The 27,136-nt window shown below is 32.5% G+C and overlaps 2 protein-coding genes across 9 annotated transcripts; both read right to left on the bottom strand.

Moving 5' to 3' along the window:
• Positions 1–1,297: 1,297 nt before the first annotated feature.
• On the bottom strand, positions 1,298–17,586 carry LOC133721384 (uncharacterized). 8 transcript variants are annotated; one of them, XM_062147983.1, is made up of 26 exons: positions 17,346–17,586; positions 17,125–17,245; positions 13,520–13,573; positions 13,192–13,245; positions 12,914–12,971; positions 11,715–11,798; positions 9,541–9,622; positions 9,311–9,463; positions 8,933–9,206; positions 8,706–8,808; positions 8,495–8,619; positions 7,398–7,479; positions 7,188–7,317; positions 6,958–7,109; positions 6,095–6,466; positions 4,716–5,091; positions 4,461–4,538; positions 4,177–4,369; positions 3,698–3,942; positions 3,491–3,593; positions 3,294–3,402; positions 2,904–2,985; positions 2,472–2,599; positions 2,215–2,386; positions 1,772–2,096; positions 1,298–1,656 (listed from the first exon to the last, which is right to left on the bottom strand). In XM_062147983.1, exons 7-16 carry the CDS (start codon positions 9,544–9,546, stop codon positions 5,076–5,078), a joined length of 1,413 nt encoding a protein of 470 aa, XP_062003967.1. In that variant the 5' UTR covers positions 9,547–9,622; positions 11,715–11,798; positions 12,914–12,971; positions 13,192–13,245; positions 13,520–13,573; positions 17,125–17,245; positions 17,346–17,586; the 3' UTR covers positions 1,298–1,656; positions 1,772–2,096; positions 2,215–2,386; positions 2,472–2,599; positions 2,904–2,985; positions 3,294–3,402; positions 3,491–3,593; positions 3,698–3,942; positions 4,177–4,369; positions 4,461–4,538; positions 4,716–5,075. The 8 variants fall into 8 exon arrangements, with proteins under 8 accessions (XP_062003967.1, XP_062003966.1, XP_062003963.1 ...); XM_062147982.1 differs by having other exon boundaries at positions 4,716–4,773; XM_062147979.1 differs by lacking the exons at positions 1,298–1,656; positions 1,772–2,096; positions 2,215–2,386; ... (6 more) ...; positions 4,461–4,538; positions 4,716–5,091 and adding an exon at positions 5,424–5,866 and having other exon boundaries at positions 17,125–17,265.
• Positions 15,748–26,149, bottom strand: LOC133722814 (uncharacterized). Its single transcript, XM_062149680.1, has 13 exons — positions 25,680–26,149; positions 25,227–25,276; positions 23,834–23,950; positions 23,686–23,741; positions 23,071–23,179; positions 22,896–22,919; positions 22,615–22,809; positions 22,461–22,535; positions 22,240–22,377; positions 21,968–22,018; positions 21,134–21,885; positions 16,066–16,131; positions 15,748–15,978 (listed from the first exon to the last, which is right to left on the bottom strand). Exons 5-13 carry the CDS (start codon positions 23,153–23,155, stop codon positions 15,748–15,750), a joined length of 1,617 nt encoding a protein of 538 aa, XP_062005664.1. The 5' UTR covers positions 23,156–23,179; positions 23,686–23,741; positions 23,834–23,950; positions 25,227–25,276; positions 25,680–26,149.
• Between the last annotated feature and the right edge of the window lie 987 nt (positions 26,150–27,136).

The raw sequence follows: 27,136 nt of genomic DNA, 5'->3' as shown, positions 1-27,136 counted from the left end.
TCATGATATTCTCCATGATATTGTAGCAATGGACGGTGAAAACCGAATTCCCAATCAATCAATGCATCAAAAAAAAAAAATTTGAATTATTCAGAGAGAAATTAAGGAACCCAATTTGAGAAAGAAAACCAAAAGATAAACGATTTGTAGTGAAATGCCAAGGTTTGCTTACTTTTGAAAGGAGGGCCACTTCTTTGCTCCTTGCGCTTTACTGTAGATTTGCGTAGGTACATAATGTTCAATATGTTATTGAAATTAGTGAATTGTATTAAATAATGCAAATGTGTTAATTATATCTTATACTACTTGATTAAACAACAATCTATACCCCTTGATTAAACAAAACTAAAGACATTTTATTATCTTGTCCCAAACTAAGATAACTTAAGAACATCCAAATATCCAATACGTATTGTAATTGAATGACTTTAGTTCAAAAAACTGCTATAAATCTGTAAGAATAACCATTATTTCTTTTCCCTAACTGATTGTTTCTTCATCAATGAAGAAGATAGTAATACCTAACTTATTTGAACTTATAAAGATATCGATCAACAATTTAGAGGTCTAATACAAAAATGCTAAAGAAGAGGAAAACAATTAAAAATACATTGTATACCACTTGAAAAGAGAAACACATACATATCTTGAATGACTGAATTTCTGTATCTATTGAATTTTAACATTTTTATAGGGCTGAAATGGTAGAGCTGATTTTTGAAGAAATGAATAAGACTTGATTAAGTTTGAGGTTTTGGTTTTTTTTTTTTTTGGACAAATTTCGAATTTGGGAAATGAGGAATTGAGTAATATGAAGATAAAGACATTGAACAGAAATTGAAAACATAAGTGATGTACCTTTTATAAGAAAAACAGAAATTTAGTGATGGTGTTGTCGTTCGTATTTTGATGTCTTTATTTTCATTGAGTCTGCAAAGAGTAGAAAACTCATTTCAGATCAGTAACTTTGAGAGAGACAATAATAATATGATGAAAACATGTAATACTGTAGATAGATACCTGAAATTTGGAGAAGATGAAGAATTGTTCTTGTTTCTGTTTTTTTGAATAGTGTGCTATACATGTAATTGTATAGTGAATGCATTAAATATAATGGAAGAATTATTTGAAACAAAAGCTGCTACGATGATTAAAAGGATAAAACATTACATGTTATTAATACAATATGATTTGCACATTGTTCAGTAGAAGATGGTACAGAGTAGCTAACATGGTCAATGTTTTTAGTATTCAAAAAATGAGCATGCTAAATTAAATGGAGTTCATAAAGAAAGTATTACACAAAAACGTCCAGTTGATTCATTGAGTACAGATTTACAAAGGTAGCTGACAAACCTAGCTGAACCAACTAATATACATCGATTACAGATATACATTGTTGAGTAGAAGTTGGTCAGTTTTAGTTACAGCTGGTAAATCAACTGGAGTTTATGATCAAAAAGTAGTTAGACAAAAGACTCCAGTTGATTCATTAAGTACAGATATAAAGAAAAAGTTGTACTCATTGCAGCTGCATAAATAGCATAAGTGTTATACTACAAAAACATACAAAACACTCCTTTCTGGTTGATGAGGTCTTTGCTCCTAGGTCTTTTGGTCATTGATTGATGATGATGTGGCTGTTTGATGTTGAGCCTGCGTATCAATTTAAAAGAAAGTAATTAAGATTGAATCGATTAGCAATATTGTGTAAATGGTATGGTACAATTGAACAATGATTTTTGGACTATTAAGTTTATCTAATTGTTACCTCTTCAGCCTTTTTGCTGAGGTAAAAACACAGTGGTTTTTCAGTTGTTTCAATGACTTCTTCTTTTTGTGAAGGTGGATAATCTGTTGTTGTGGTCATTGGTCCAAGTTCTGTAGACGGTAGTGAATCTTGTGGATCTGGGTAGACTCCTCTGACAATCAGTTTACCAATAGTATTTTCAATTTCTTCTGGTAGTGTTTATTTATCTGGATACAGTCGGTTAGTTACCAACTCTTGACAGGCAGCACCAAATATTTGCGCAGCTTGTTTTCCGATCAGCACGACAGTTGCTTCATTGCCAACATCCTCAATTGTTATGTAAAGCCTATAATTGCACATAAAATGATTGATTGGAATGAGGAAAACATAGATAGAGTAGTCAAACTGTCATGATTGAATTGAAATTTAATAAAATTAAACTCTCATGGTTTTATAAAGTATACCAGGGAAGAGCAATCTGAACATGTTGCTGTGTAAAGGTGAAATGATCACTGTTCTGTTTCTGTCTTAATTGTTTATAGCAAGATGGACATCCTAAGAAGGACATCCTTTGTACCACCAATTGTTCTTTGTCGAGAATCTACATATCCAAGCAGCACAATACACCATCTTTGTCTGTATGTATACATATATGTTGTTAGAGTATAGAAGGGGAAAAAATGTGAATGTTGATAATAGTGGAGAAGGTACTTTTTCATACCGTATGATTTTGGATTCAGTGTATTGAGATTAGACACAGTCATTTTTTTGGAGTCATTTACTTGTTCTGGTGTTGGGGACCTGAATGAATATGGAATCACCTTGATTTTGACCCCTGGTTTTGAAAATCTGCAAAAAATTTCGAGCTTGTATTGTTAATGATTCTGAAAATTTAGAAAAATGATTCAAGTGTTGGATATCCACAGAAAAGAAAGGAGCTTTAAAAAAAGAAGAGCAGAATCAAGTAGCTAGTTCAAATTCTGAAGCAATAGTGTTTTTTTTTAATATATAATTGAAATGTTGGATATCCATACAGAAGTAAAATTTTCCTATGAGTACTGAATAGAGTATTTTCCGAAATTACGGCATGACATAAGCATTTCATATGTCTACAGTAAGAATAAATAGATTTTATTACAATGAAAAGACTTACTCTTTCATATATTCTTCTCTCTGAGGAATGGATGAATCGATGATGAAGCAAGTATGCTGTGTAGTTGATGGATTAATCTGGTCTGATAATCATAAAAAGCCAAACAGTTAGAGAATTTATTGTTTAAAGAATAGTGTATTATGTGAATAACAATATCCAGGATAGAAAAGAGCAAACAATATGTATGGTCTAGACTACGACAAATCAAGTCTGGTAATCCGGTGAATTCAAGTTTATTCAGAAATAGGATTGCTTTTTCTCAAATATGTAAACAAAAATATTGTTAATTTCCATTGGTTCTTTCTAATCAAATTTAAATTTAAACGAAAATACTGATATAAAGTTAGGAAAAGAGATTGAGGCAAATATTTTGTCTTGGAATACACCAACCTTCAATCTTCTGAATACGATCAACAAAGGTGCAGGATGTTTTTGAATGGCCTCTACATGAAATCGCCTTGCAGTATGGCGCCAGAGGGCGATCCCTACATCCTCTCTTCTGTATTTCAAGTTTAAAAAGTTTGTTTCTGATTGTGAGTTAGACAGAAAAATATTTGTAATGTTGAAAGGATTTCTTAATATGATACCTCAAGTTTTCAAGTATGATTTCACAGTTTGTTTCCATTCTGTTTTCATTTTTGAGAGCGACTTGGCATTCTTGCACAACAGATTTCAAACAGCCATATAGATCTTGCATCACACAATAAGACAGAGGATTAGTTAAAATCACAAAGTATATGATATGCACAAAATTAGATCATTCATTTAGATGTTATAAACTTGCCTATAAGAACCTTTTGATTCTCCATAATTGCTTTGAGCTGGTCAAATTCAAGGAGAAATAATGCATGGCGTGGAATGGGCGGGAAAGTGTCTTCAACTTCAAAAAATGCTGTTGTTCGATTGAAATGAATTTGAGGTCGATGGTCAATCACTTTGTAGTTGGATGTGTTGTCTTTGGTGTGAAACTGGAAAATCTCATAGAGACGACCTTCCTCCATTTTTTTCTTGATATGAGGGTAGTCCTTTTTATCAATAACTGCGTGGAAATTTGAATGATGATGATATAAAAAGTTAGGTCCTAATAGAAAGCAACATTTAAATGGACCTCAAAAGATCATGTCTCATCACAGGACCTGTAAAGACATTCTCAAGATAATAGTTTTTCAATATGCAACCAGAACAACATGGCTGACCAGTTATTACAATAATTTTTTTCCATTTTAATATTCAATAAATTTTAAATAAAAATAAAAAAAGTCAAAGAAACAACCTGCGAGACCATTGATGGTGCTGATTGAGCATTTGATGATGTATGAACACCCATAGGAGCTTCTTCTCCAGAAGCTGATATACCATTATGCGGCTGTTTCTCCAGGACCGCCACCAGTATTGTGTGGAATACCTTGAGGTGGACCCCATGATTGATGAGGGGGAATGTGCTCCATGGGAGGATTTGCCTGCATCTGCAGAAAATATTATGATCATCCCATGTTATCGAAAGCTGGTTTAAATGAAGGTGAAGAAAATATATATCATGGACGAAAAATGACTTACATGCATTTCAAATACTGGAATTATACCGCGAAATCAAATAGCTCAGTTCATTGTAGCTCAGTTCATTGCCCAAATCATCTGTGAAATCAAATAGCTCAGTTCATTGTAGCAGTTTTGATAAATTACTGTCTGACACATGATAATACCTATTGTACCAGTTCTTCAATTTGAAATTTTGCTTTGGCACGTTTTCTAGTAACAGGTATATCATGTTCCACTGTTCAAAGGTTTCAATTTTTAGAGATAAATCCTTACCTTTTGAATGTAGGATAGTCGTTTGGAGCACAGAATCCATCATTATGAAAAGCTGAATCTGAAAATTTATGTAATAATGATTAAGTAATGTGTGTTACAAAAAGGATTGAATTAGAATTTTCAATCATGTTGCAATAAATGGTTAGAATGTCATACCTGAATGTCAGCAAAGTGTTGTTTAGAGATTGCTATGAGTGAATGAGTGCATTGGATATATAAAAATAAAGGTATACAATTGAATTTGATGGTTAGTTTTAAATGAGTAGATATGGAAACAGATGATGTGATGAATGATGAATATATTAGACAGTTGTAGAGAGAAGAATGGAACAGAATGGAACATTAATATTTGTTCCATCATTATGAAAAGCTGAATCTGAAAATTTATGTAATAATGATTAAGTAATGTGTGTTACAAAAAGGATTGAATTAGAATTTTCAATCATGTTGCAATAAATGGTTAGAATGTCATACCTGAATGTCAGCAAAGTGTTGTTTAGAGATTGCTATGAGTGAATGAGTGCATTGGATATATAAAAATAAAGGTATACAATTGAATTTGATGGTTAGTTTTAAATGAGTAGATATGGAAACAGATGATGTGATGAATGATGAATATATTAGACAGTTGTAGAGAGAAGAATGGAACAGAATGGAACATTAATATTTGTAACTTGAAAAGATATAAACAAAATTTAAAATAAACTGTGCAGTGAAATTAAAGGAATGAAATTGGAAATAGAATGTGTCATACATTGTTTGAAGAGTAAAAGACTTTTTACAGACATATATTACATTGAGTTTCAACTTTGCTTAATTGGAGTTATAACAAAAATTGCTAGTTTTTTAACTTAGGCTAGCAATTACTCCAATTGTACAAAGGATTTTGACTGATCAGTTTGCTGCATTTGTCCAAAAAGTTAAATTACAATAGTTGCAGCTAAACAAAATGCAGTGAATGACATTCATTCAGATGCATTGAAAACTGATCCGTATCGCAGCTAGAAAGCATTGATTCATATGCAGTCAAAAGACACAAAAGAGAGTGAAATAGGTTCACTCAGTCGGTTTTTTTTTCATATTGTTCTTTCTCTGGGAATGATGATGTTGATGAGGACACTACTGTGCTAGTGTGCTTGTTCTGCGCATCACTTTAAACCAGAAGTAGACGTGGTTAGAAATATTGGGAAGGAAATTAAGGAGAGAGTATTTAATGTTCACGATAAGGTACGTTATATAATTTAGTTAAAGTATTATTTTAAAAGCTGTTGTAAATTTTGAATAGATGAATGAATAATAAAATTAATAACTGTAGGCATTAAGAAGGCGTAAAATAAGTTATTTAAAATTTGGTAGTGTAGGTAGGATTTAATATATACCTCTTCATCCTTTTTTCAGAATCTGAAATGAACAATGCTCTGCTGCTTCCTTCAGTCATTCTCTTTCTTTGATATGAGAGGCGATCTGGTGTGGCAGTATTTGGTTCAGCTTGTGTTGATGATGGAGCAGCTTGGTGATTTGGGAAGATGTTTGTTACCAGCAACTGACCATAAGAATTCACCTTGATCAGAAATAGGCAGGTTTGGTCAATAACTTTTTGCATTTCTTCTGGTACAGTTTCATGTTTGGGGTAGAATCGTTTGTTAACCAAATTTTCACAGGTGATCTCAAACAGTTGCTCTGCTTCTGTTCCCATGATCATGACTGTTGCCTGATTAGTTTTGTCATAAATTTTCATCTCCACTCTATACCTGTAAAGAGAGCAGAAAAGGTATTTGTACATAAGAAATGAACGGAAAAAAACAAAAAAGACAAACAAATGGGAAAAGTATCTAACAACTCTGTCCAGACATAATTTAAATTATAGTCCATGGAGATAACTATTCCTCAGATACTAAGGTTATTTTTCAGTTAATCGAAGCATGTAGTGAACGGTCGAAGTAACGATTATAATAGCAATTTGAAAACTAACAAAATTGTTTACACAAATGAGCTTTAAAATCAAAAGCATAGATGGTGACTTATTTTCAATCGAATTGGTTAACATTGATTGGTATTGATTTTCAATTGCCTAATGTTTAAAACACTAATATTTGAAACTGCCATAAAATTTAGACTAAGCAAATTATACCTAAACCTTTAAAATTAAATTATGGAGTCACATTGGTTAATATCGATTGGCATTGACTGTCATATATCTAGTCTTTTAAACAGTAATGTCTAAAAATTATAATAGGATTACCATGGAAGAGGAATCTGTGTGCCATGGTCAATACAGCTTAATGCAGTGGCATCCTCTTTTTTTTTGAGCTGTTTATGACAACTTGAGCAACCCTTGTACCACCAACCATTGTGCATGGAGAATCTACGGATAGAAGCCGTACAGTAGACCTCCTTGTACAATATAAATTGAAGATTAGAAGCTGTGTGATTGTTGAAATGAAAACGGAAATAAATGTTGTCCTTTCATACCGTATATACATCTGGATCCAATGCATTGAGTTGTGAGACTGTCATTGTGGTCTGTTGTTTGGCTTGTTCTGGTGTTAGTCGCTTGGTTGGAGGAGGAATTGTTTTTACCCTGTCTCCTGGCTTGGAGAACCTGGAATTTAGTGACTGAATTAAAGCACTATTGTTTTTGTGTGAGAAATATAGTTGTTTAGGTGTGGTAAAACAACTTACTCAGCTTGGTATTCCTGTGTTTGTTGAATTTGTGGGTTTATCAGTATGCAAGAGTGAGTTGTACTTGATGCCTGAATTTGTTCTGCAAATTGTGAAACCAATTGTTTATGAAGAAATTGAAACAGTTTTTATCAATCGAAGAGCACAAAATGTAAAGAACTTTAAACAAAGCATGGAACAAACATAAATCAGACTACTGCAACTTATACCAAAGTCTTCTTTGGCTCTCGATCGAGGCATGTAGAGAAAACCCTCATTTACACGCCTTGATCGAACCAAAGAAGGCTTTAGTATGAGGGAAATTGTTAAATGTCTCTATCAATCACTCCTTATTCCCAGACTTTGATTCCACTGCAATCACAAACAATTCTCTCCAAAGACTCCAACCCAACAGATAAACCTTCGAATGCAAAGTTTCTTGCTGAGCATAGAACTTATCAAGGATAAACAATTTCAATCACATACTCTAATACATTCCTAATTTGTCTTGCTAACTTTAACATGTATCCATGTAAATTATTATTTCCCTTGCCAATTAGTCTAAGAATTAGTAAAGAGTTTACACCCTTTGGCAGAATTTTGGGTTCATCATTCCAATTGCTGTTCAAATTTTAAAACATATGCACACATGTAAAATTTTGTTTGGTACTGACAAATCCCCATACCAGTCTTTTAAAACAATTGCTGTTCAGCTGATTCATCAACACTCAAAGATACAAACTGCCCTACCCAGTTCACTATGCACACATGTAAAACTTTGTTTGCTACTGACAATTCCCGATACCAGTCTTTTAAAACATACTCTAACCAACCCACCCACATAGTTAAACTGTACAACCATCGCAATGAAATTGAAAAGCCTAGCTTGAATCCCTTTAAATTTCAACCCATATTTCAAATGAAAAGAAGTTAATATCTACATTATAACAATGTAAGCTGAAGTGAAGAAAGAGAGATATAATTGTTTTGAACACAAAGGACAAAAGTTTTGTATCATGAGGTGAGATAAGCCAAACTAACAGATGATAATAGATTGTTTAAAACTAATTCGGGCATGCTCTGATGAAGAAAAGTAATCTGTTATATTAAATTCTTACGTCTGAATTTTGTCACTCTGAAGCTTGTGATCAGAGCAAGTATTGCTGAACCTGATGCTCCAATACTGTCCAGATTGAATTTTCTTGCAGCGTCACCCCATAGAAATATTTTGAGATCTTCCCTCCTACATTTTTTCAAAACATGAAGTTCACACATCCAATGACAGAGTTGAAAAATTTATTCGTTGAAAAGATTATGGATACAATATACCTTAGGTTTTCGACAATGAGTTCAAGCTTTGATTCCATCTTGTTTGTGTCTTTTATAGGAACTTGGTATTCCGGAGTGGCTGATTTGATGCAGCCATAGATATCTACAATTAAAACAAAGACAAAAAAAAAAGAGGGACAAAAAATAAAGGTTTTTAGTATGGTTTTATATTTGGCACAGCGTATTAATGTAAAATAAAAGTGTTTTATTCAGTATTTGGAAATTACCTATGAGCAGTGGTTGGTGTTCAGCTTGTGGTCCTAATTCATTGAACTCAAGAAGGTGGAATGAATATTCTGGGATTGGAGGGACAACGTTTTCAACCAGATCAAATTTTGTTGATTCATTGAAACACAGCTGGACTTCATGATTTGCAACTTTGCATTTGGAACGATCCCTTTGTGTATGAAACACAGAGATGTCATATATTCCTCCTTGTTGCATTGTGTTGGCAATATGAGGATAATCAGATTCATCAATCCTGGCATGGATTGTATCTCCCTGTGTTAAATTAGATTGAAACATTAATAATGATATTGGAGACGCATATTGGTTCAAATTTTCAAGTTATTGAACTAATTTTATATGGTTTGCAGCAAAGTTACCATTTCATCAATTAGAAGATAGTGGAGGCCGTCGTATATCTCACTCTGGAATCTCCTTGGTCTCCACATTCTGGACACTTGAACTCTAACCTTCAAAGTTAGGGAAAAGGGTCTTATGTTTCGGATCAACGTTGGTCTTGGATTTTCTTCATTCTATAAAATAAAAAATGGTGATTAATATTCACAAATTATTGAAGTTAAGGAACAAAGATAATTTAAAATGGACTTACTGCCATTGCTTCGCTGTTCTTCTTACAGCGACTTGATTACAACTGATTTGTTGTTTGTTACAGTTCGGAGAAATAGTACTGGCTAACATGGTATGGTAAAATGAAACAATAAAGAAAATGAGTACCAATATATTCATAGGTTCCAACTATTTTTAGGGTAGAAAATATAAAGAAAACAATAAGCAAAGATAATTTATAAGATAGAATAAGTATGAACTATGAAGGTGAAGTTGATGAGGTAAGAGGTAGATGGTTATAACAATGGTATCAAAAAATATATGATGTGAAGTTTGAGATATTACCTCTTCAAGTAATAAAAATAACAAAGAAAAAAAAAATTTAAAAATGAATCCAAATATACAAATGGTGATGTATGATGGTGGAAAAGCTGAGAGAAGGACAAAAAAATAAATGAAACAAATTTAAAGCCATGGATATGTGAAAAGTATCAATTATGATAGCCATAAAATGGCATGTTCAGTAAAGATAAAAATTGCAATCAACAATTAAACTGATCTAAGTAATAAGAAGAACAGAACGGCTGTCTTTGTATGTAAGAGTGAAGGCAAACACTTTGGTAAACAAATGTATTGTAGATGATTGAAAAAGAAGCTAGATTGTCTAATAATCAAAACATGCATGTGTTAAATACAATGATGATTTGAAAAAGGGAGGAATATATTTGTAAAAAAGGCATTGAAAGACAACAATGGTGATGGATAAAGATGGAGAGTTCTCGAACTGTGAAAACCATGGGTAGCTGACCTTGCTGTGGGTTAACAGTTGTTATGGATAAAGATGGAGACTCTGAAACTGGACAGAGGCTGTGTTTGTGGTCTATATACTTGGTATTTGAGGGTAAGAAAGTGTTGGTACAGGAAACTCCTTTTTGTTACTGTTTGGAAAATCTTGTTTTCTGTACGGTGTGGCATGGCTTCAGTAATCAGTATTCAGTAAATCTGTAGCATGCGGCATGGGTTTTACTGACTTTAAGATGATATGTGAATAGTCCTTAAACATGTTGGCCTCAATGGTTATGTATGATTCACGTCAGCACCATAATGGATCTACATGTCTGGTTTTCTGTTTGACAGCTGTAAGCCACGTTGAATGTATACCATATTGTGGGTATCCACACCCATGTGCTATTGTTTTGTTTTAGATGGTGTAAGATTTAGAATATATTTATAAATGTTTTGTCATGGTCCTCCATTTTAGCAATTGTTTATATAATAGAATAAAAACAATAAAATATAAACAAAATATAGTTGTGATGCAGACATTGAAAAATTTAATGCGGAAAAAAAAAGCTGAAAAATCAAAATCCCAGATAACTTCTACCAAAGACAAAAGGAAAATGATAATAAATAGAATAAACATGATTAGAAACACATGCATGAACCTCAAAGTGATGGTTTTAACTTTTTTACCAACTTGATATTGTGGTCAGACAGTGAGGACAAAAAAATTTTGAACTACTCTCTGAGGGGATATGAAAATTAGATCTACTTAGAGTAGAGAAAGGAGAGAGGCATGACAGCCTCTGAAGCTCAGTCTGGTCAAATTAGTGTCCTAGATGTTACCTAAAGCAATAAAGTAGAAAAAGTGAAACCATAGAAGAGTCAAAATTAAATAGAGTAACTGAAAATCTGTTTATTGACATCATTAAAAGCTGCTTATTAATTCTATAGTTTCTGGATTGTTGGTTTCTTAAATCATGTCTGAATTTGAGGAATGAAAACGTGGTCAGTTTAAAATATATTTGGTATTATATGCTGAATTCATAGTATATAGTAAGGACAAAGGATAATGAATTTTGTGTCTGTGATTGAAACGAAATTGGATTCATTTGAATTGTTGGTACTCTTGCAAGCTAACGATGGAGTTTCGAATTAGGAGACCGGACCAAAAGTCTTTCAACATCTACTTTAGAAAAAAGAAAAAAAAAATTAAAGAACTTTTTCCTGATAAAGCAAAAAAGGACAGAAAAACAAAAAAGAACCCACTGATAATTTAATTAACCCATGCATAAGACAAAAAAGGTTTCAATTAACAAAGTGCAACCAAAGTTCTTTCTTTTTCAGGAAATAAAGAATGCAGATGAAACAAACAACTGAGAGGAACGGGTCAATAGCCATGTTCAGCAAAATAGAAATGAACGAAGACATAGCTACCTGTGATTGTTAAGCAAATCTCTGGCTCTTCTTACATGCAACATCATCATGATTACAGTGCAAATAATATAAGCCGAAGAGTACCTCCAAACAGATAATAAGTGAATCAATCAGTTTGCATTATGACCAATAATGAATACCAATGAACAGAGGAACAGCAGCAGAAAAATATATAAAAATGATGTACAATGTTTTGCATAGAATGTAGAAAATGGAAAAAAACAAAAAAAAAGTGATTAGGACAAATCAATTTACGTTATTATTGGGCTATATATACAAATTGATGTTAGGGAGCTACTTCTGGATTTACAAATTGATCTTAAGGTTATGAATACAGATATTATAAGATCAGTATATTGCAATTGTGCTCTTATCAACATCGTGTAGTACTTAAGCCACCCTATAATATGCTTTATATATCAGAGTTGGACCGTCTTAGATATAGTTACAGGGGTGGAGTTTGGAACAGGAAATCATGAAATCAACTAAACTTAGAGATGCAGCAACATTAAAGAGAACAGCCATAGAACATGAGGGTAGATGATATTGTAAATGGGGAAGAAGAAAAAAACCAACAAAACAAAAACTGTTGTTTATCGATCATCTAGCAAATTCAATTGATCAATAATGTCAAAAATGAATGCATCAGTCATGAAACAATAATTCTTGGTTGGTATTTATTTCATATGATTTTTGAAAGTGCAGAAAAGAAAATTACATGCTTCAGTTATTTGTTGAGTACTTAAAGCAGAAGAAATGTTTTGAAAATACTTTGTGTCCAATAAAAGAACGTGTGGACAACCAAAAAAGCTGCAAATACTGTTGAAAGTGTAGATACTGAATTTGAGAAATCACATTTTAAACAAACATTCTAATTCTCCTAGCTGCATAAATCTTTTGAAATCTTTTGAAAAATCAAGAAAGTTTTTTAAATGGCCAAACACTATAACTTTACCACAAAAACAAAGCAAAAATCAAACTCAAATTAGCCAGGCCAATCAGCCACTAAAATGTGAAACTCTGACACAAACAAAACTGCTAAAAAATTAAAACCCCAATGAGTTGATAACCAATGAAAGTAGAAAACAAAATCAAAACCAAACCAATTGTACCCCAATCAGTTCTAACACAGATAGTTCACAAATTTGAAATTGTGTGAAAAGAAAAAATAAACTTCAAAGGGGACAGGGCAGGTTTACCTGTACGAAATACAGATATTGTCTTCACTTCAAAGTAAAAGTGAAACAATTATGTCACCTGAAAAGACAATATGAAAATCAACAACCATATACTACCAACCGCAAAATCATATCGCTAAAAGTTATGCCAATGTCTAGTTTCTCTTTCTAAAGCACTAACATGAACAAAAGAAAAAACGCAAGAAAGAAATATAAAACAAAATGTTTCACTCTTGATTTTAGACTGTAGAGCTTTGCACAAAAGACGCAAGAAAAAAATATAAAACAAAATGGCTTACCCTTGATTTTAAACTCTAAAGCTTTCACACTTTAACTGCTTTTTTGTTTTAAATCTGCACCAAAGCAGTTGGTCAGGGAATAAAGAAATTCTGGTTTCCAACTGGACTGGAATATGATTGCATTGGAATGTGAAATAAATATGCAAACCAAATGAATTTTCACAAAGAAAGACCGGTCTTTTTCTGCAGTGGAATGTCTCACCGTTCACAAAGAAACTGTGGGTTGCGACTCCATTGGAATATCAAATAAAGCAGAAGTAAAAACTGAATAATCATAAAGTTAAAGCTTGTCACAATCCAAGAAAGAAATATTAAAAAAATGCTCCACCTTTTATTCGAAACTCTGCAGCTTTGACACTTTAGTTGCTATTCTGTTTTAAACCTGCACAAAAGCAGTCGGTCAAAAAAAAAAAAAAAAAAACACAGCATATATAACCCAAACAAAAAAAAAAACCGAGAGAGAAAACCAAGAAGGTGAAAGATTATGAATTCAGCATATCGGTAGTAGTTAAACAAATTTATTAAAAAAATCAATAGAAAAGAAAAAACCTAGATAGCAAAATTCATACTGAATCGGAATACAACCAAAGAAGAGATGAAACCAAAAACCCATAATAACACAATATTCAGATGCAAGATGGGAGTTTGTAGACTTATATTCCAACTATCATTGTCAACTACATTGATAATATTAATTGCATAACTCTTCAACTTGACTTTTCTGAACGTTTTCTCAAGTCCAAAACAAAATTTTCTTCAGATTACTAAGTCGTAAGCTGTATATGGTTCTACTCGTAAAGAAGGTACACTTGATCAATTTAAACCGAAGAATGTACCTATTTAGAAACATCATGGCACCATTTTTTGAAAACATGTATAATAGAAAGGAAAAACAAAGAATTATTTACACAAAGGATACAAATATCTGAGAACTCAATCCGAAGAATTCCATTCTTCGTAACTCCATTATGAAACCTAAACTATTATATGACATTCCCAAAAATTGTAACTTGAGCTGAAATTCTGACAGAAAAGCAAAAACCAATTTGTCCAAATGAATTCCCAATTTTGATCACTCAAGCATACAACATTGATCATTTGTACATAAGTTATCAATTACTCCATAGTTTTTATATATGTACACACACAGATAAATATATGCACTAAGATTTTTATCCACAAAGGGTTTAGGGTTCTTAAAATCTTACATTCTAAACCTTAACTATATGACAAAAAGAGTGATAGTGAAAATATCAATGAAATCACAGCACATCAAGACTATGGTGGTTTCCTATGTTAAATGTTCATAAATTTTATTTAATTTTATCCAAATCCAATATTCTCATTTATTCAACTTTATTCAACTATAGTGGTTTCCTATGTTAAATGCTCATCAACTTTATTCAACTTTATCCAAATTCGATATTCTACTTTATTCAACTTTTTACAAAAACTATCTGCTCAAAACGATCTTAATGCTGCTGCATCGATTAATTGAATCAATCTGAAAATTTTCTCATTCCTTTCATCATCAGGTGAAATGCATTCACTAATAGAAATTGCAAATCTATACTAAATTTGACCAATCACTGCATTTTGTTTTAAAATGTCTAACCTTTAACAACTGTGTTTACTTTGGGCTCAGTTAAAGCTTACCACCAAAATATTGCAATTAAATCACTAACATATTATATCAAAAATGTTCTTCAATAACATTTTGCTCTTACTATAGACATACCAGCTCTATACTTTATAGAAGTATAGGCTAATTATGTTACCGCAAAAGAATCTATACTTCATTGGTTTAAGGAATGAGAATTGAGTAAATAACTCTGAAAAAAAGGAAAAAAAAAACAGACTTGGATCCCTTTAATAGATTCTTAGTTTGAAATATGCTTCAGTCTTATCTAGCAACTAATACAGATTGTTGGTGTTGTTTAATAGATGTCTAGTCCTTGAAATGATGTATACAATCACGCAAACCAAATTATAATACAATAGTTTTAGTGTCAACTTTTATGCAAACTATATCTGTGCATCTTCTTTGGTCCAAAAGAATTGATAACATACACAAACCTGAGTAGAAATATCCTAACTAACCATAAAGCAAAGAGTCCTGCAATCCAAAATGCATTTATGGCAAAAATGCAACTCTTTTTTGTGCCCCTTACTTTGAGAAAATATTCCATTTTGAGGTAAAAAGGCATTCAAACAATAAACTAACTGTCCAGCCATCTCACAGGCTCTACGTGATATCAATGAATTTGAAATGAAGTATATTTGAAATGAAGTATATGTATTGACAAAAGTACAATTTGGTTCACAGAAAACCAAGGATTTTGGACTGCCTGACCTTGTTTTTTCAAATCTATCATATCTCATTGTTTTTTCAAATCTATCATATCTCATTGTTTTTTCAAAAGACCTGAGATTTATATAATGTGTAATTCCGTTGATATATTTTTTGAAATCTGTAATGGTAAAGCTAATGCTGCAATCTTTTCAAAACCTTTGATTGTTCCAAATTTAAATAACAGTTAAAGATGGTAAATTTAACTATATTTCCCAAAAACCATAATCAACTTTGGATCCTTCACTGTGTAGCACCGTTATCGAATTTAACCATACTTTAGAAAGGAAATTATTTGAACCGTGATCAGCTGTCAAATTGCCTTCATCATAATCAACTTTGTTTATCCTACTAAGAACACAGTGCTCACTGACATCGTCATGACCTAATCCACTCTGATGCAACTTAGAGAAAAGAGCTAGAGCTTCTTTGTGAACCTATAGCACTATAGAACGCAGCATTTGAAAATAAAAATTGGAACACACATATTAAGAAAATTATGAGATGACTAAAAATTCACTCACTTTATCAGCAATGGATTGACAAAGAAGTGTGTTTCGCAGATTATATCCTCTAAGACAGAGGAAATACTAAAGAACATAATGAAGAAACAAAAACTATTGAAAACCAACACCACAGTTCTAAGAAGAAGAAAAAATAAACTATTAAAAACCAATACCACAGTGCTAAAAAGAAACAAAAACTATCTACAACTTCCTTTTGCAAAAAAGGCCAATACAAAGTAAAATCATTGCAAGGGAAGACCAAATAAGAAAGGAAAGTATAAAAACTGTGCTAAGAATTCATCCTATACATCAAATGAAGATTATGCGGCAGATCAAATTGCATGCCTAGATGAAATTCAGGCCATCGTTCAAAATTAGAGATGCTAAATCCATGAAATCAAAATATTAGATGGCAACAGTCTGATCCTTAATCTAAAGAAGAGAGAGCAGGCATCGTTTTTTTTTTGAAGGAGGGACCTGGGGAATAAAAGAACTTGTTAGTTTTGTGAAGTAAGAAAACCAAGTGTTCCCATCTATGCTCTTAATAATAACTTGCTTTGGATCTGCCCCTGACTTTACCACCAAACATATAAGCTTCCCCATGTCTCCTAAAATCTCAGCCTCCGACTCAATCTCTTCATGCATCAGAGATTCAAATATCAATTTCAAGTATAAAGTTTCAAAGACTGGTGATATGGGTTTAACTCAGAAGTTAAGACAGAGAGACTGAACTTTAGTTTTGACCCTTGAGTAATATGAAATGGTGAAGTCAACAGATTAGCAACAGATTAATATTGATCAAATTTCTCCTTCTTATGGAATTCAAAATTCAATATATCTGTTTTAACTATGACCAATTGCTTATGAACACAAAAAACAGAAAGAAAGGTGCCTTTCTGGAATGCAACTACTTATGCAATTTAAGTACCATGAAAAACTTCAACCATTTACAACACTAAATCATTGCGATCCGAACAATTCTTCACAAATCACTACGAAAACCAACTATCTTAATTAACTCATAACCAAAATGTATTGCAGGGAAATTGAGCTTTGGGGATTCAAAGTTTTGCTTACCTTTGAAAGGAGGGCCTCTTCTCTTGTTCTTTTTTTTTGTTGACTAAGTATCAGATCAGTTACCAGCTGGGATTAAGAACTTTTTAATTGTCATTGATGAACGAAGATGAGCTACTCTGTCCTGCCATCATGAAGAACCACCTGTTATTAAACAAATTTGAAAACTATCCCACCATTTGTTCACAGCACAAATTTGAAAGTTGAATTTAGAGACAGAAAACCATTATAGCAGGAGCACAAAAGAAGGGCTCTTTCTCATTGGATAAGACGGGGATGATGGGCACCGGGAAATGGACGATGAAGCAGGTTGCTGACTCGTCCATCGCGGCGCCAACTATTGCGGGCTCGTTGGATTGTAGATACTTGAGTGGATTGAAGGAGGAGAGGGAGAGTGTGAAGGAGGAGACTATCCAGATTCCAGAGTATCTGTAACCGCGTGAGGGATAGTTTTCGAAATATACTGCATTTTTTTTTTTTTTCAATTTTCTTTAAAGATTATAGACATAATTTATACATTTTGTAGCACATCTTTATAAACTATATTTTTAGTGTATTTGTTTGGCATATGATTATCATTGTTTATCAAAATTTTTAAACCATTTCTTGATGTGACTCTTGATAGTGCTACATATAATTGTCCGTGTGTAAAAACAGGTTCTGGTAAATATATACCAACTTGATTTAATGATTGACCTTGGCTTTTGTTAATAGTCATAGCATAACATGGTCTTATCGGAAATTGCCGTCTTTTAAAAATAAATGGCCACTTATTTTCAGATACATTGAGATCAATTCTTGGTATGAAAAAATTTTGACCTATGTTTTTTCCAGTTAATATTTTTGCTTCTATTAATCTGTCATATAATTTTGTTATTATTAATCTTGTACCATTGCATAAACCAGATGTTTGATTTAAATTCCGTAATAGCATGACAGGCATTCCAATTTTTAAAATCAATTGATGTGATGGTAAGCCATTAAATTCAAGTGTATTTAAAAATTCAATTGGGTACAAAGTATTGATACCTTCATTATTTCCAGAATTGACCAATATGCTATCAGCACTTAAATAAATTTTTTTTTCACCTGGTAACGAATTTATAATATAATCATTTATATCATTGACTGTAGAATTTCGTGGCGTAACAATTGCACGTTCTTGTAAATAGTTAAAATTATTGTAATTAATATTGAAATTAGAATAAGTTGCAAGGAAAATTGCTTCTATTGGATCTTTATATGTATGAATAAGCAAGTCTTCTGGAATTTCAACCCAAGATGCATCTCTATCATTGTCATCATTAATTAAACATATATTACCTTCTCCAATTTGTAATAACCAATTTGCAAAACTTGAAATATTTATTCTTTCCTCATCACTCAAATTTTTTTTTGATAATCTCATATTTTCAGTTAAATGAAATATTTTGAATGATGACCAAAGATATGAACTGTTTAAGGAGACTTCAATTATTTGCTCTTTGCCTCCTCCAGTAATAACAGGTAAAATTTGTCTAAAATCTCCGCCTAACAAAATTGGTTTTCCAGCAAATGGTTTATTAATTGGTGGATTATTTGAATTAGATAAAATATCACGTAAACATTTGTCTAATGCCTCAAAACAATATTTATTAGCCATTGGAGCTTCGTCCCAAATAATTAAATCTGTTCTATCAATTAATTTTGCAAGATGAGTGCCTTTTTTTATTGGACATATTGATAAATTATTAATGGTAAGAGGAATTTTAAATCTTGAATGAGCAGTTCTACCGTTTGGAAGTAATAATGAAGCAATTCCAGATGAAGCAACAGCTAAAACAATTTTGCCTTCACATCTTAATTTATTTGCTATTGTATGCCATAAGAATGTCTTACCAGTTCCTCCATAACCATGAACAAAGAATGTATTACATGTCTTTTCTTCAATTGCTTTAAGAACGTCATTATAAATAATTTTTTGACCTGTATTTAGCTGACTCACCAAATTATCGTGTTCAAGCTTCAATTGAAGACGGTCATAATTTAGTTCTTCTCTCAGTAATTTGTTATCTAATTCAAATATTTCATTTATATTAGGCATTGGCAATTGATGATCTTTTAATGAACTTGAAGATTTATTAAATATCTGTTCTAACTCAAATAATACTTTATTTTTCAATTCTGCTTCTGGTAAAATTAAAGCTGGATTTGAAAGTTCAAGTCTAGCTTTGTGGATAATATCGTCGTTCATATGCATCCAACATGAATTTAACAACATTTCAGGATTTACAACATGACAAAATAATATTATTGTAACAAAAAGTTGCCGAATTTCAAAAGATGTTGCAGTCTGGAAAGATTCTGTTAATGCTTCAATCCATTCCTTGTCATCACCTAATAAGCCTAAAACTTGGCAAGCTTCTTGGTAAGAACTATATGTAATGCCATTAACTGTTTTTATTGAATCATAGTTGCAACATCCTTTTTGAATATTTAACAACATTCTCATGAAATATAATTCGCCTGCAACAGGATATACATAAGCTATTCGACCAATTGTGTGATATTTTTTTCTTGGCGTCCAATATTTGTCACGATCATCCCAAACAAATTTAGTTGGAAATTCTGTATAAGTTAGTCCACATCCAGCTGGGTAAATTGAATTTGCTTTAAACCATCCAGTTAGCATTGTATCTTCTGTGCTTTTTTGCTTTAGTATTGATTCCAAAGATTGATGTTCATTAAATATAACATTTTGTTCTAAAGGCATATGAATAGGTAAATGTTGTACAGCTGGATGTCGAGAATGGATTGAAAATTCAAATAGCCTCCATACAGATTCGTGTGGAGTTAAATAACGGCAATTAAGATAGGCAGCAATTTCGTCGTTTAAGTTTTGATGTAATAAAATTCGAGCTCGATCTGGTCCTTTATTAATATATTTAAATAAATATTTAATCAACATTGATTGAGAACATGATTCAACATTAATATGAGCATTATATCTTAATAATAAATCTCGGTTATAAGGTACAATAAAATTATTCCCAATATGTATATTGTTTTTCACTACAAATTTTGTATTATCATCACGACGTTTATATATTGAAGGTCCATTTCTTTCGCATATAGTATTTATGTTATATGGTTTTGGAAAAAATTTTGAACACTTCCCATTTCGCATGCAAGGAGATTTAGTATTTATTTGTCCACAAGGTCCATGAATCATAAATTGACTTACAATTTCAAAAAGTTCTGGATCAGTATCTTGATTTGGTAATTCAGCGGAAATAATAGAATCTATATCAGTTGCTGTATAACATTTGTAATCTTTTTTTAACCAAAATAACATATGAGCATGAGGAAGTCCTCTTTTTTGAAATTCTATTGTATGAACATCTGCTTCAATTTCTCCAAAAGGTTGTCCGGATTTAATATAAGCAACCATATCTTGCAATTTGATTTTAAACATTCGTGAAATTATATCTGGTCTATCTTCTGCTTTATAGTTGGGTTTATCTTTTAAATATCGTTGTATTTCAACCCATTTAACATTGCAAGTAAAAATTATAAATAAATCAGGATTACCATATTCTCTGCAAATTGCCATAGCATCTTGATAATTGTTAATCATATTTCTTGGACCTCCTGTATGAGAACTTGGTAAAATAATTTTTCGACCTAAGTCGCAGACTTTGTTAATTCCAGCTGAACGTGCGTTATAAATATCTTTATAAGTCTCGGTTCGAAAATTTTTTTGGTTTTGTCTAATCCAATGTAAACGACTTTCTTCAACTGTTGCATAAGCATCTACTAAATACTGTTGAAATAATCGTCCACCTTTTAACAAAGTACTCATTTTATTATTTCTATCTTGAAGTTGATATGTAATAAAAGCTCGCATTGATATATTTCGTTTTTTTTCTGTGCGACTTTGTGCAATTTGATGCATTGGTATATTTATTCTATAACCGTTTTCACCATAAGGAAAAAGTATTGGATACTGTAATGACATGTATTTTGGATGTACTTTAGAAATGCGCTGTAAATTTCCGCTATTTGATTGAATAATAATATCTTTATTTGAATCAAATTGTCCAATGTCACCAACTATTAAACCACCAATTTCTTCACTTGTTGGCTGTTCATATTGTTTACTATCAGTAGGTTGATGATCAAGTATAGTCATATTAAACGAAGATAAAGAATGAGCTTCAAACTTGTTTCTCATTGTTCGAAATTCTTTTACTAAATCATTGTTTTCATCAAACATTTTTATCAGTCCTTGTACAATATCTGGCTTAATTTTCGTATTAACATGAGTAGGATCAATAGCATTAATCCGATTTGAAATCTCATTTTTTGTATCATATATGTATAGCTGAGCAAATTTAGGACATTCTCCATCAGAAGGTAAAACAGAACCCATTAAATGGTGTACTTGCCCACTTATCTTAAAAACATAGGGACCTGAACCAATGTTAATATTTTTATCAATTGCTGCTCCCATTGATGTAAAAGAAAACATTGAATTATAGACTCTAATATTCTCTCTAAATACTCTGCTATTTGAGTCATTATTTGGATCTAATAATTGTTCAAGAAAATATGGAGCTTCTTTTGATGACTGAACTTGGATTTGACCTTTTTGACAGCAATTTGTATAAATGAGAGGTGCATTTGAAGATGATTGTTTAAGAGCCTCTCTAGACCAAAAATTCGCATTGCAATAATTGCATTCATGAATATTATCACCCAAATCTTCATATCTCATAATCAATCCTACAACAGTAATATTATATTTAGTAAGCAAATGTATATGTATATTTGATTGATACACAGACTAAAATTTAACAAAAATAACCTGCTCTACTTTTCTGATATGATGCCTGACCGAATGAGAACGAACAGTGACCTGAATGTAAAATATGACATAAATTAATAACAATGATGCCAATTATGATAAAAATTACTCAGACTGTAAATATGAAGTCATGATGAATGCAGAAAAAATTATACCTCTTATTCCATTAGGTTTGTATTAATTTAGATGAAAGGAAAATCAAAATGATCGAACAATGTTGTAAACATATCATGAAATGTTTTTAAAAACTGATACAAATTCATCCACTATACCTGTATGACTAACATGCGAATGTTCACTGTTAACAAAAGTTTGATTCAACAACAGAGTGTTATTTTCTTCAGCAGGTTCAACTCTTCTAATCAAGTGTTCAGAGCTGTCATTTTTTTCTGTTACTGCAGGTTCAGCAACTATAAAAAACATTAAGACAATGTTATACAATTTGAATTATTGAAGAACAAAATACATTCAATTTTAATATATATATATATACCATGTCTTCGCCCTCTTGATCTTCTATTCAACTGTTTAGAAGTGTATTTTTCCTCTATTATTGCAGGTTCAGTAACTATAAAAAACATTGACACAATGTTACAGAATTTGAATTCATGAAGAACAAAATACATTCAATTTTAATTTATACATACCACGTCTTGGTCTTCTTGATCTTCTTTGATGCATTCCCTCTGTACCAAAATCCCCACTATCAGTTTGGCCTCTCATGGCATAAAAATTCTCACTGTTGTTTCTTGTTTCTATCTCTGCATCACGATTTAGACCTTCAGCATCATTTTGTTCCAACATTCTTTTTCCTCTTTTGTGCGTGATATCACATGCCATAACTACATTGAAAAGAAAGGGAATTAAAATAACAAATGACTCAAAACCACTCTTATAATCAAATCTCAATCCAAAACATTAAAACTACCTGAGTGCACACTGTCCCAAAGCTCTGTAAAATGAACAGAAAGCAAAAACCAATTACAAAATGCAACATAGTTAGTCGGACAAACATAGTTATATCATGTATTTTGTACAAAAACAGCACACAATGAAAACAAACAAAGCCACTAACTGAGTAAACATAAATTCAAAGTTCATACCTGAATACGAATCAAAGATGGACACAACGTTAAACAGTAGACCAAGGAACAGTGGCAGCCAAATGATATGTAGACTATTTTGCATAAATTCTGTAAAAAGCAACCGTAACTGTAACATAATTATGAAATTAATTATATAACTACAGAAAACAACAGCAATACAATATTTGTTAAACTAAAGCACAAACAAAAGAAAAAGAAAATAAGAAAAATAAAGGAGAAGAATCTGTCTTACAACAATAATTTTTTTTTTCAATTTCTTCAAAGTATGTGAACAACCACGCTCGTACCAGTTAGGTTTGGTTTACATAATAGATATGAATGATAAGGACATCAAATTGTCATGCATTACATTCCTGTATTAAAACTAATGCTTCATTTAACTTGCAAATATGTATGACATTGATTAGCGCTCACATGGCAAAAAACTACACTTCATTTGCCATTAGTTAACTTAAAAAGAAAAACAGAAAAAAATAAAAGTAAAGACACAGTAATTTATTAAAACTCAAATTTTTTCAATCAATCGTTCAGATTCCAAACCACACAGACCCAAAACATCAAAACCCCTATGAGTCAAAATGCAAAGTTTTGAAATCAATATGAGAGCGTCACCTTCAGCTTTTTCCAATCGATCACTTAAATCCCAAACTGGAGCGCAAACAATACCCCTAAAACATCAAAGCTCATATCAATTCAAACACAACCACAAAAAAAAACCCCAATGAAGATAAAAAAAACATAGAAATCAATAAAGCAATACCTTCAATTTGAAACCTTTCAAAATCGACAGAAAGGACGACCCAAAATTGATCCAAACAGAATTCAAACCAAGTTCTTCTCCTCTTCCTTTAATCGGCCTCGCCTGCTCCAATCCTTTCTATTCTAAAACAACAGGTCCTCATTACAAATAAAAATTACTCAAAACCTATCACTATGATTTCTTCTTCATGAATACAAAAATTAATTGAACTATAATATTTACTCAAATTGATAAAACAATTACAATAAAATCCCCCAATATTTTAACAGTTTCAATCAAACAATACTAACACAAAAAAAACACAACAGCAGAGATGCAATCCTTACTTCAAGAATTTGGCAAATTGTTTTGATATACCTGCGGGTCTTTCTCTAATTAAACACTGTTATATAGAAACATAACCCATTAAAAGTGAGCCAATCCTGAATATAAATTAGCCAGATTGGACACTTTGAGAACCAATGACAACCAAAACAAAAAAACAAAACTCATCCCCAGCACATTCTACAAATGAACATAAAGGGCAAATAATTAAAAATTCTACCGTTATTAGTTCTAAATTTAGGGGCAGTTTTGTTGACTCAAAATGAAATAAAATCAAATCCAAAAAAATCAAGCAAAGCCTGACAATAAATTAATTTATAAAAAATTCTACACCAGAAAGTTGAATTATAAATGTCAATAAAGTTAACCCACAACTTAAAAAATAAAATTTTAACAGCCGTGTGAACATATAGCTGCCAAAAAAAATATAAGAATTCATACTGAGATTGTGCTGTAGAAATTGATATGCTAAATAACATTTAACCTTGTTAAACTACAGGCAGAAAAATAAAGTCACATTTCCAAGTAATCACTCCTCAATATAAGAAAGTCAAATTTTCACTCACTCCTGATTACAGATGACTGAATGAAAATGAAAAAATGACAGAAGAAAATGAAAAAAAGACGGGACATTAGAAGAACAGAGACCTCACCTTCTTATATTTCAACCATCATTCATTTAAACATGCACAGGTTAATCTTACAACCAAAATATTTATTTATAACCACAATCTGAGTGAATTATAACCACATTTACATATCACTTCCATTCCTCACATGTCCATAGAATAGGCTGCACATTGTTGTTATTTTGGAAAACAGTTAAGTAAATACATCAAATGTATACAAACTGATCCAAAAATGCTAAACCCAAAATATTTTGAAACACGTAGATATAAAATTTATGAAATGTATCAGTTTTTATAATATTTGAAACAACTATACTCTTTCTTTCAGTACAATTAGAAACAGAAATATAAGTTTATCACAAATTCAGGAATACAAACAATAATAAAAAAAAACTCACAGCTCAGAAAACAAAAACCAAATTGGCTTAGAAACAACTAACCTCCTACTCAGATGATGACGTGAAAATTGCCTTTTCTGAACATCAGCTATCTGTGCAAAGCCAAGCAAACAATCACACCCAATCTCTCTATTTCTTTGTGGATCATTCTTCATAAGCAATGAATTTGAAACAGATAGCCCAACCAATCTTTAATAATTTGACAATTCATTGTCCTCTACAAAATTTTTAACTCATTGCACATGTAGCGGTCTAATTGTTTTGATTTTAAGAGCAATAAATAAGGAAGTACACAAAACAACCCACTTTCAGAAATAACAATCGATTCCTATCATTGAAAAATTATTTCAAAGCTATTACAAATCTAAGAATCAGAAACAATTATCCCCCCAGTTCATTCAAAATATCCCAAAACTATCATCCCCCTCAAAAACATCAACAAAAGAAGGAAAAATCCAACAACAAAAAACCCAGAACGATTGAAACTACAAATACCTTGCAACCGATCTATTGTCGCCGAGATCTTCTCCTTTCCTCTATTCCGTTCGTCTTTCTTTTCTCTTCTATCCCTCTTTTCTTTCTTCTCTCTTCTTTCGTTTCTGCTTTCGTCTCTTCTATTCCTCTTTTCTCTCTGCTCTCTTCTCTCGGCGAGATCTTCTCCTCTTTTCTATTCTTCTTTTGCTTTTTTTGATCTTGATCTAAGTGGCTGAGTTCCAAACCCGACGGTTATCGGCGAGATCTTCCCCTCTCTTCGATTCTTCTTTTCCTTCTTTTCTCTTCTTTTGCTTTTTTATTTCTTGATCTGAGCGGCTGAATTCCAAACCCAAACAACGATCCATATCCAACGCAGAGAAGAGCAAGGTCAGAAATGACTTTTCCACCTTCTTGATATTATCCTGGAACAGTGAGGACAAATAGGGCTTTTCCGCCCCTTATAAGAAACAGTAAAACAGTATTCTTCATCCTTTATATTTACTATAGGGAAAAATTCACCAACGGTGTCTGGACACTTTGGTGACTTTCAAAATGATACCTGAACTCTGAATGTTATCAATGTGATACCTGAATTCATTATTTCGTATCAATGTGATACCTACGACCAATTTCCGTCATGGAACAGTTAAATTTTGCACGTGCGATGCACGTGAGTAACTAAATAAAGATAAAAAGACCGATTTACCCTCAAATTTTTTTTTTCCTTTTTATTTTTATTTTTCTTTTTCTTCTTCGATATTTCTTTCTTTCTTCTTCTTGCTTTCTGCCTTCAGCGACCACTGGACTCCACCGCCACTGAGCAACTGGCTCCTTCTCCGCCGCTCGAACACCTCCCTCTGCCTTTGCCGACCTTCACTCCCAGCCCGCCGATCAAGCGCGCCACCAGCCTGCCGACGATGCCGACAAAGGTCCAGGTAATCAAGCGCGCCACCAGTTAGCAATCAATCCGCCCACACCTCCTCCTCCCCCGACCGCGACATCACCATGGAGTTCGCCGCGGCACTGCGGAACCAGGTGGCAACACCAGCAGCGGCGGTGAGAACCAAGAAGACCTTGCAGCCCACACCTCCTCCTCCCCCGACCGCGACATCACCATGGAGTTCGCCGCGGCACTGCGGAGCCAGGTGGCAACACCAGCAGCGGCGGTGAGAACCAAGAAGACCTTGCAGAAACTCTGATTTTCATTTTCCATCACCACCCACAACCACACCTCCACCAAAACTCGAACTCAAACTCAAAATCCATTAATATCAAGTTATTTAACTACAACAAAACACCAGCAAGTTTACAGAGAACCCAACCAAATCCAAATCCAAAACCAAATCCCAATCCCAATCCCAATTTCAATTTCAATTTCAATTTTTGGATCCTCGATTTTTGGACCTTCGTCGGCATCGTAGGCAGGCTGGTGGCGCGCTTGATCGGCGGGCTGGGAGTGAAGGTCTGCAAAGGCAGAG

Source organism: Rosa rugosa, chromosome 7 (genome assembly GCF_958449725.1).
Source record: "Rosa rugosa chromosome 7, drRosRugo1.1, whole genome shotgun sequence".
NCBI lineage: Eukaryota > Viridiplantae > Streptophyta > Magnoliopsida > Rosales > Rosaceae > Rosa > Rosa rugosa.
The sequence above is the reverse complement of the archived record's forward strand: the minus strand, read 5'-3'. Positions and strand labels throughout refer to the sequence as shown.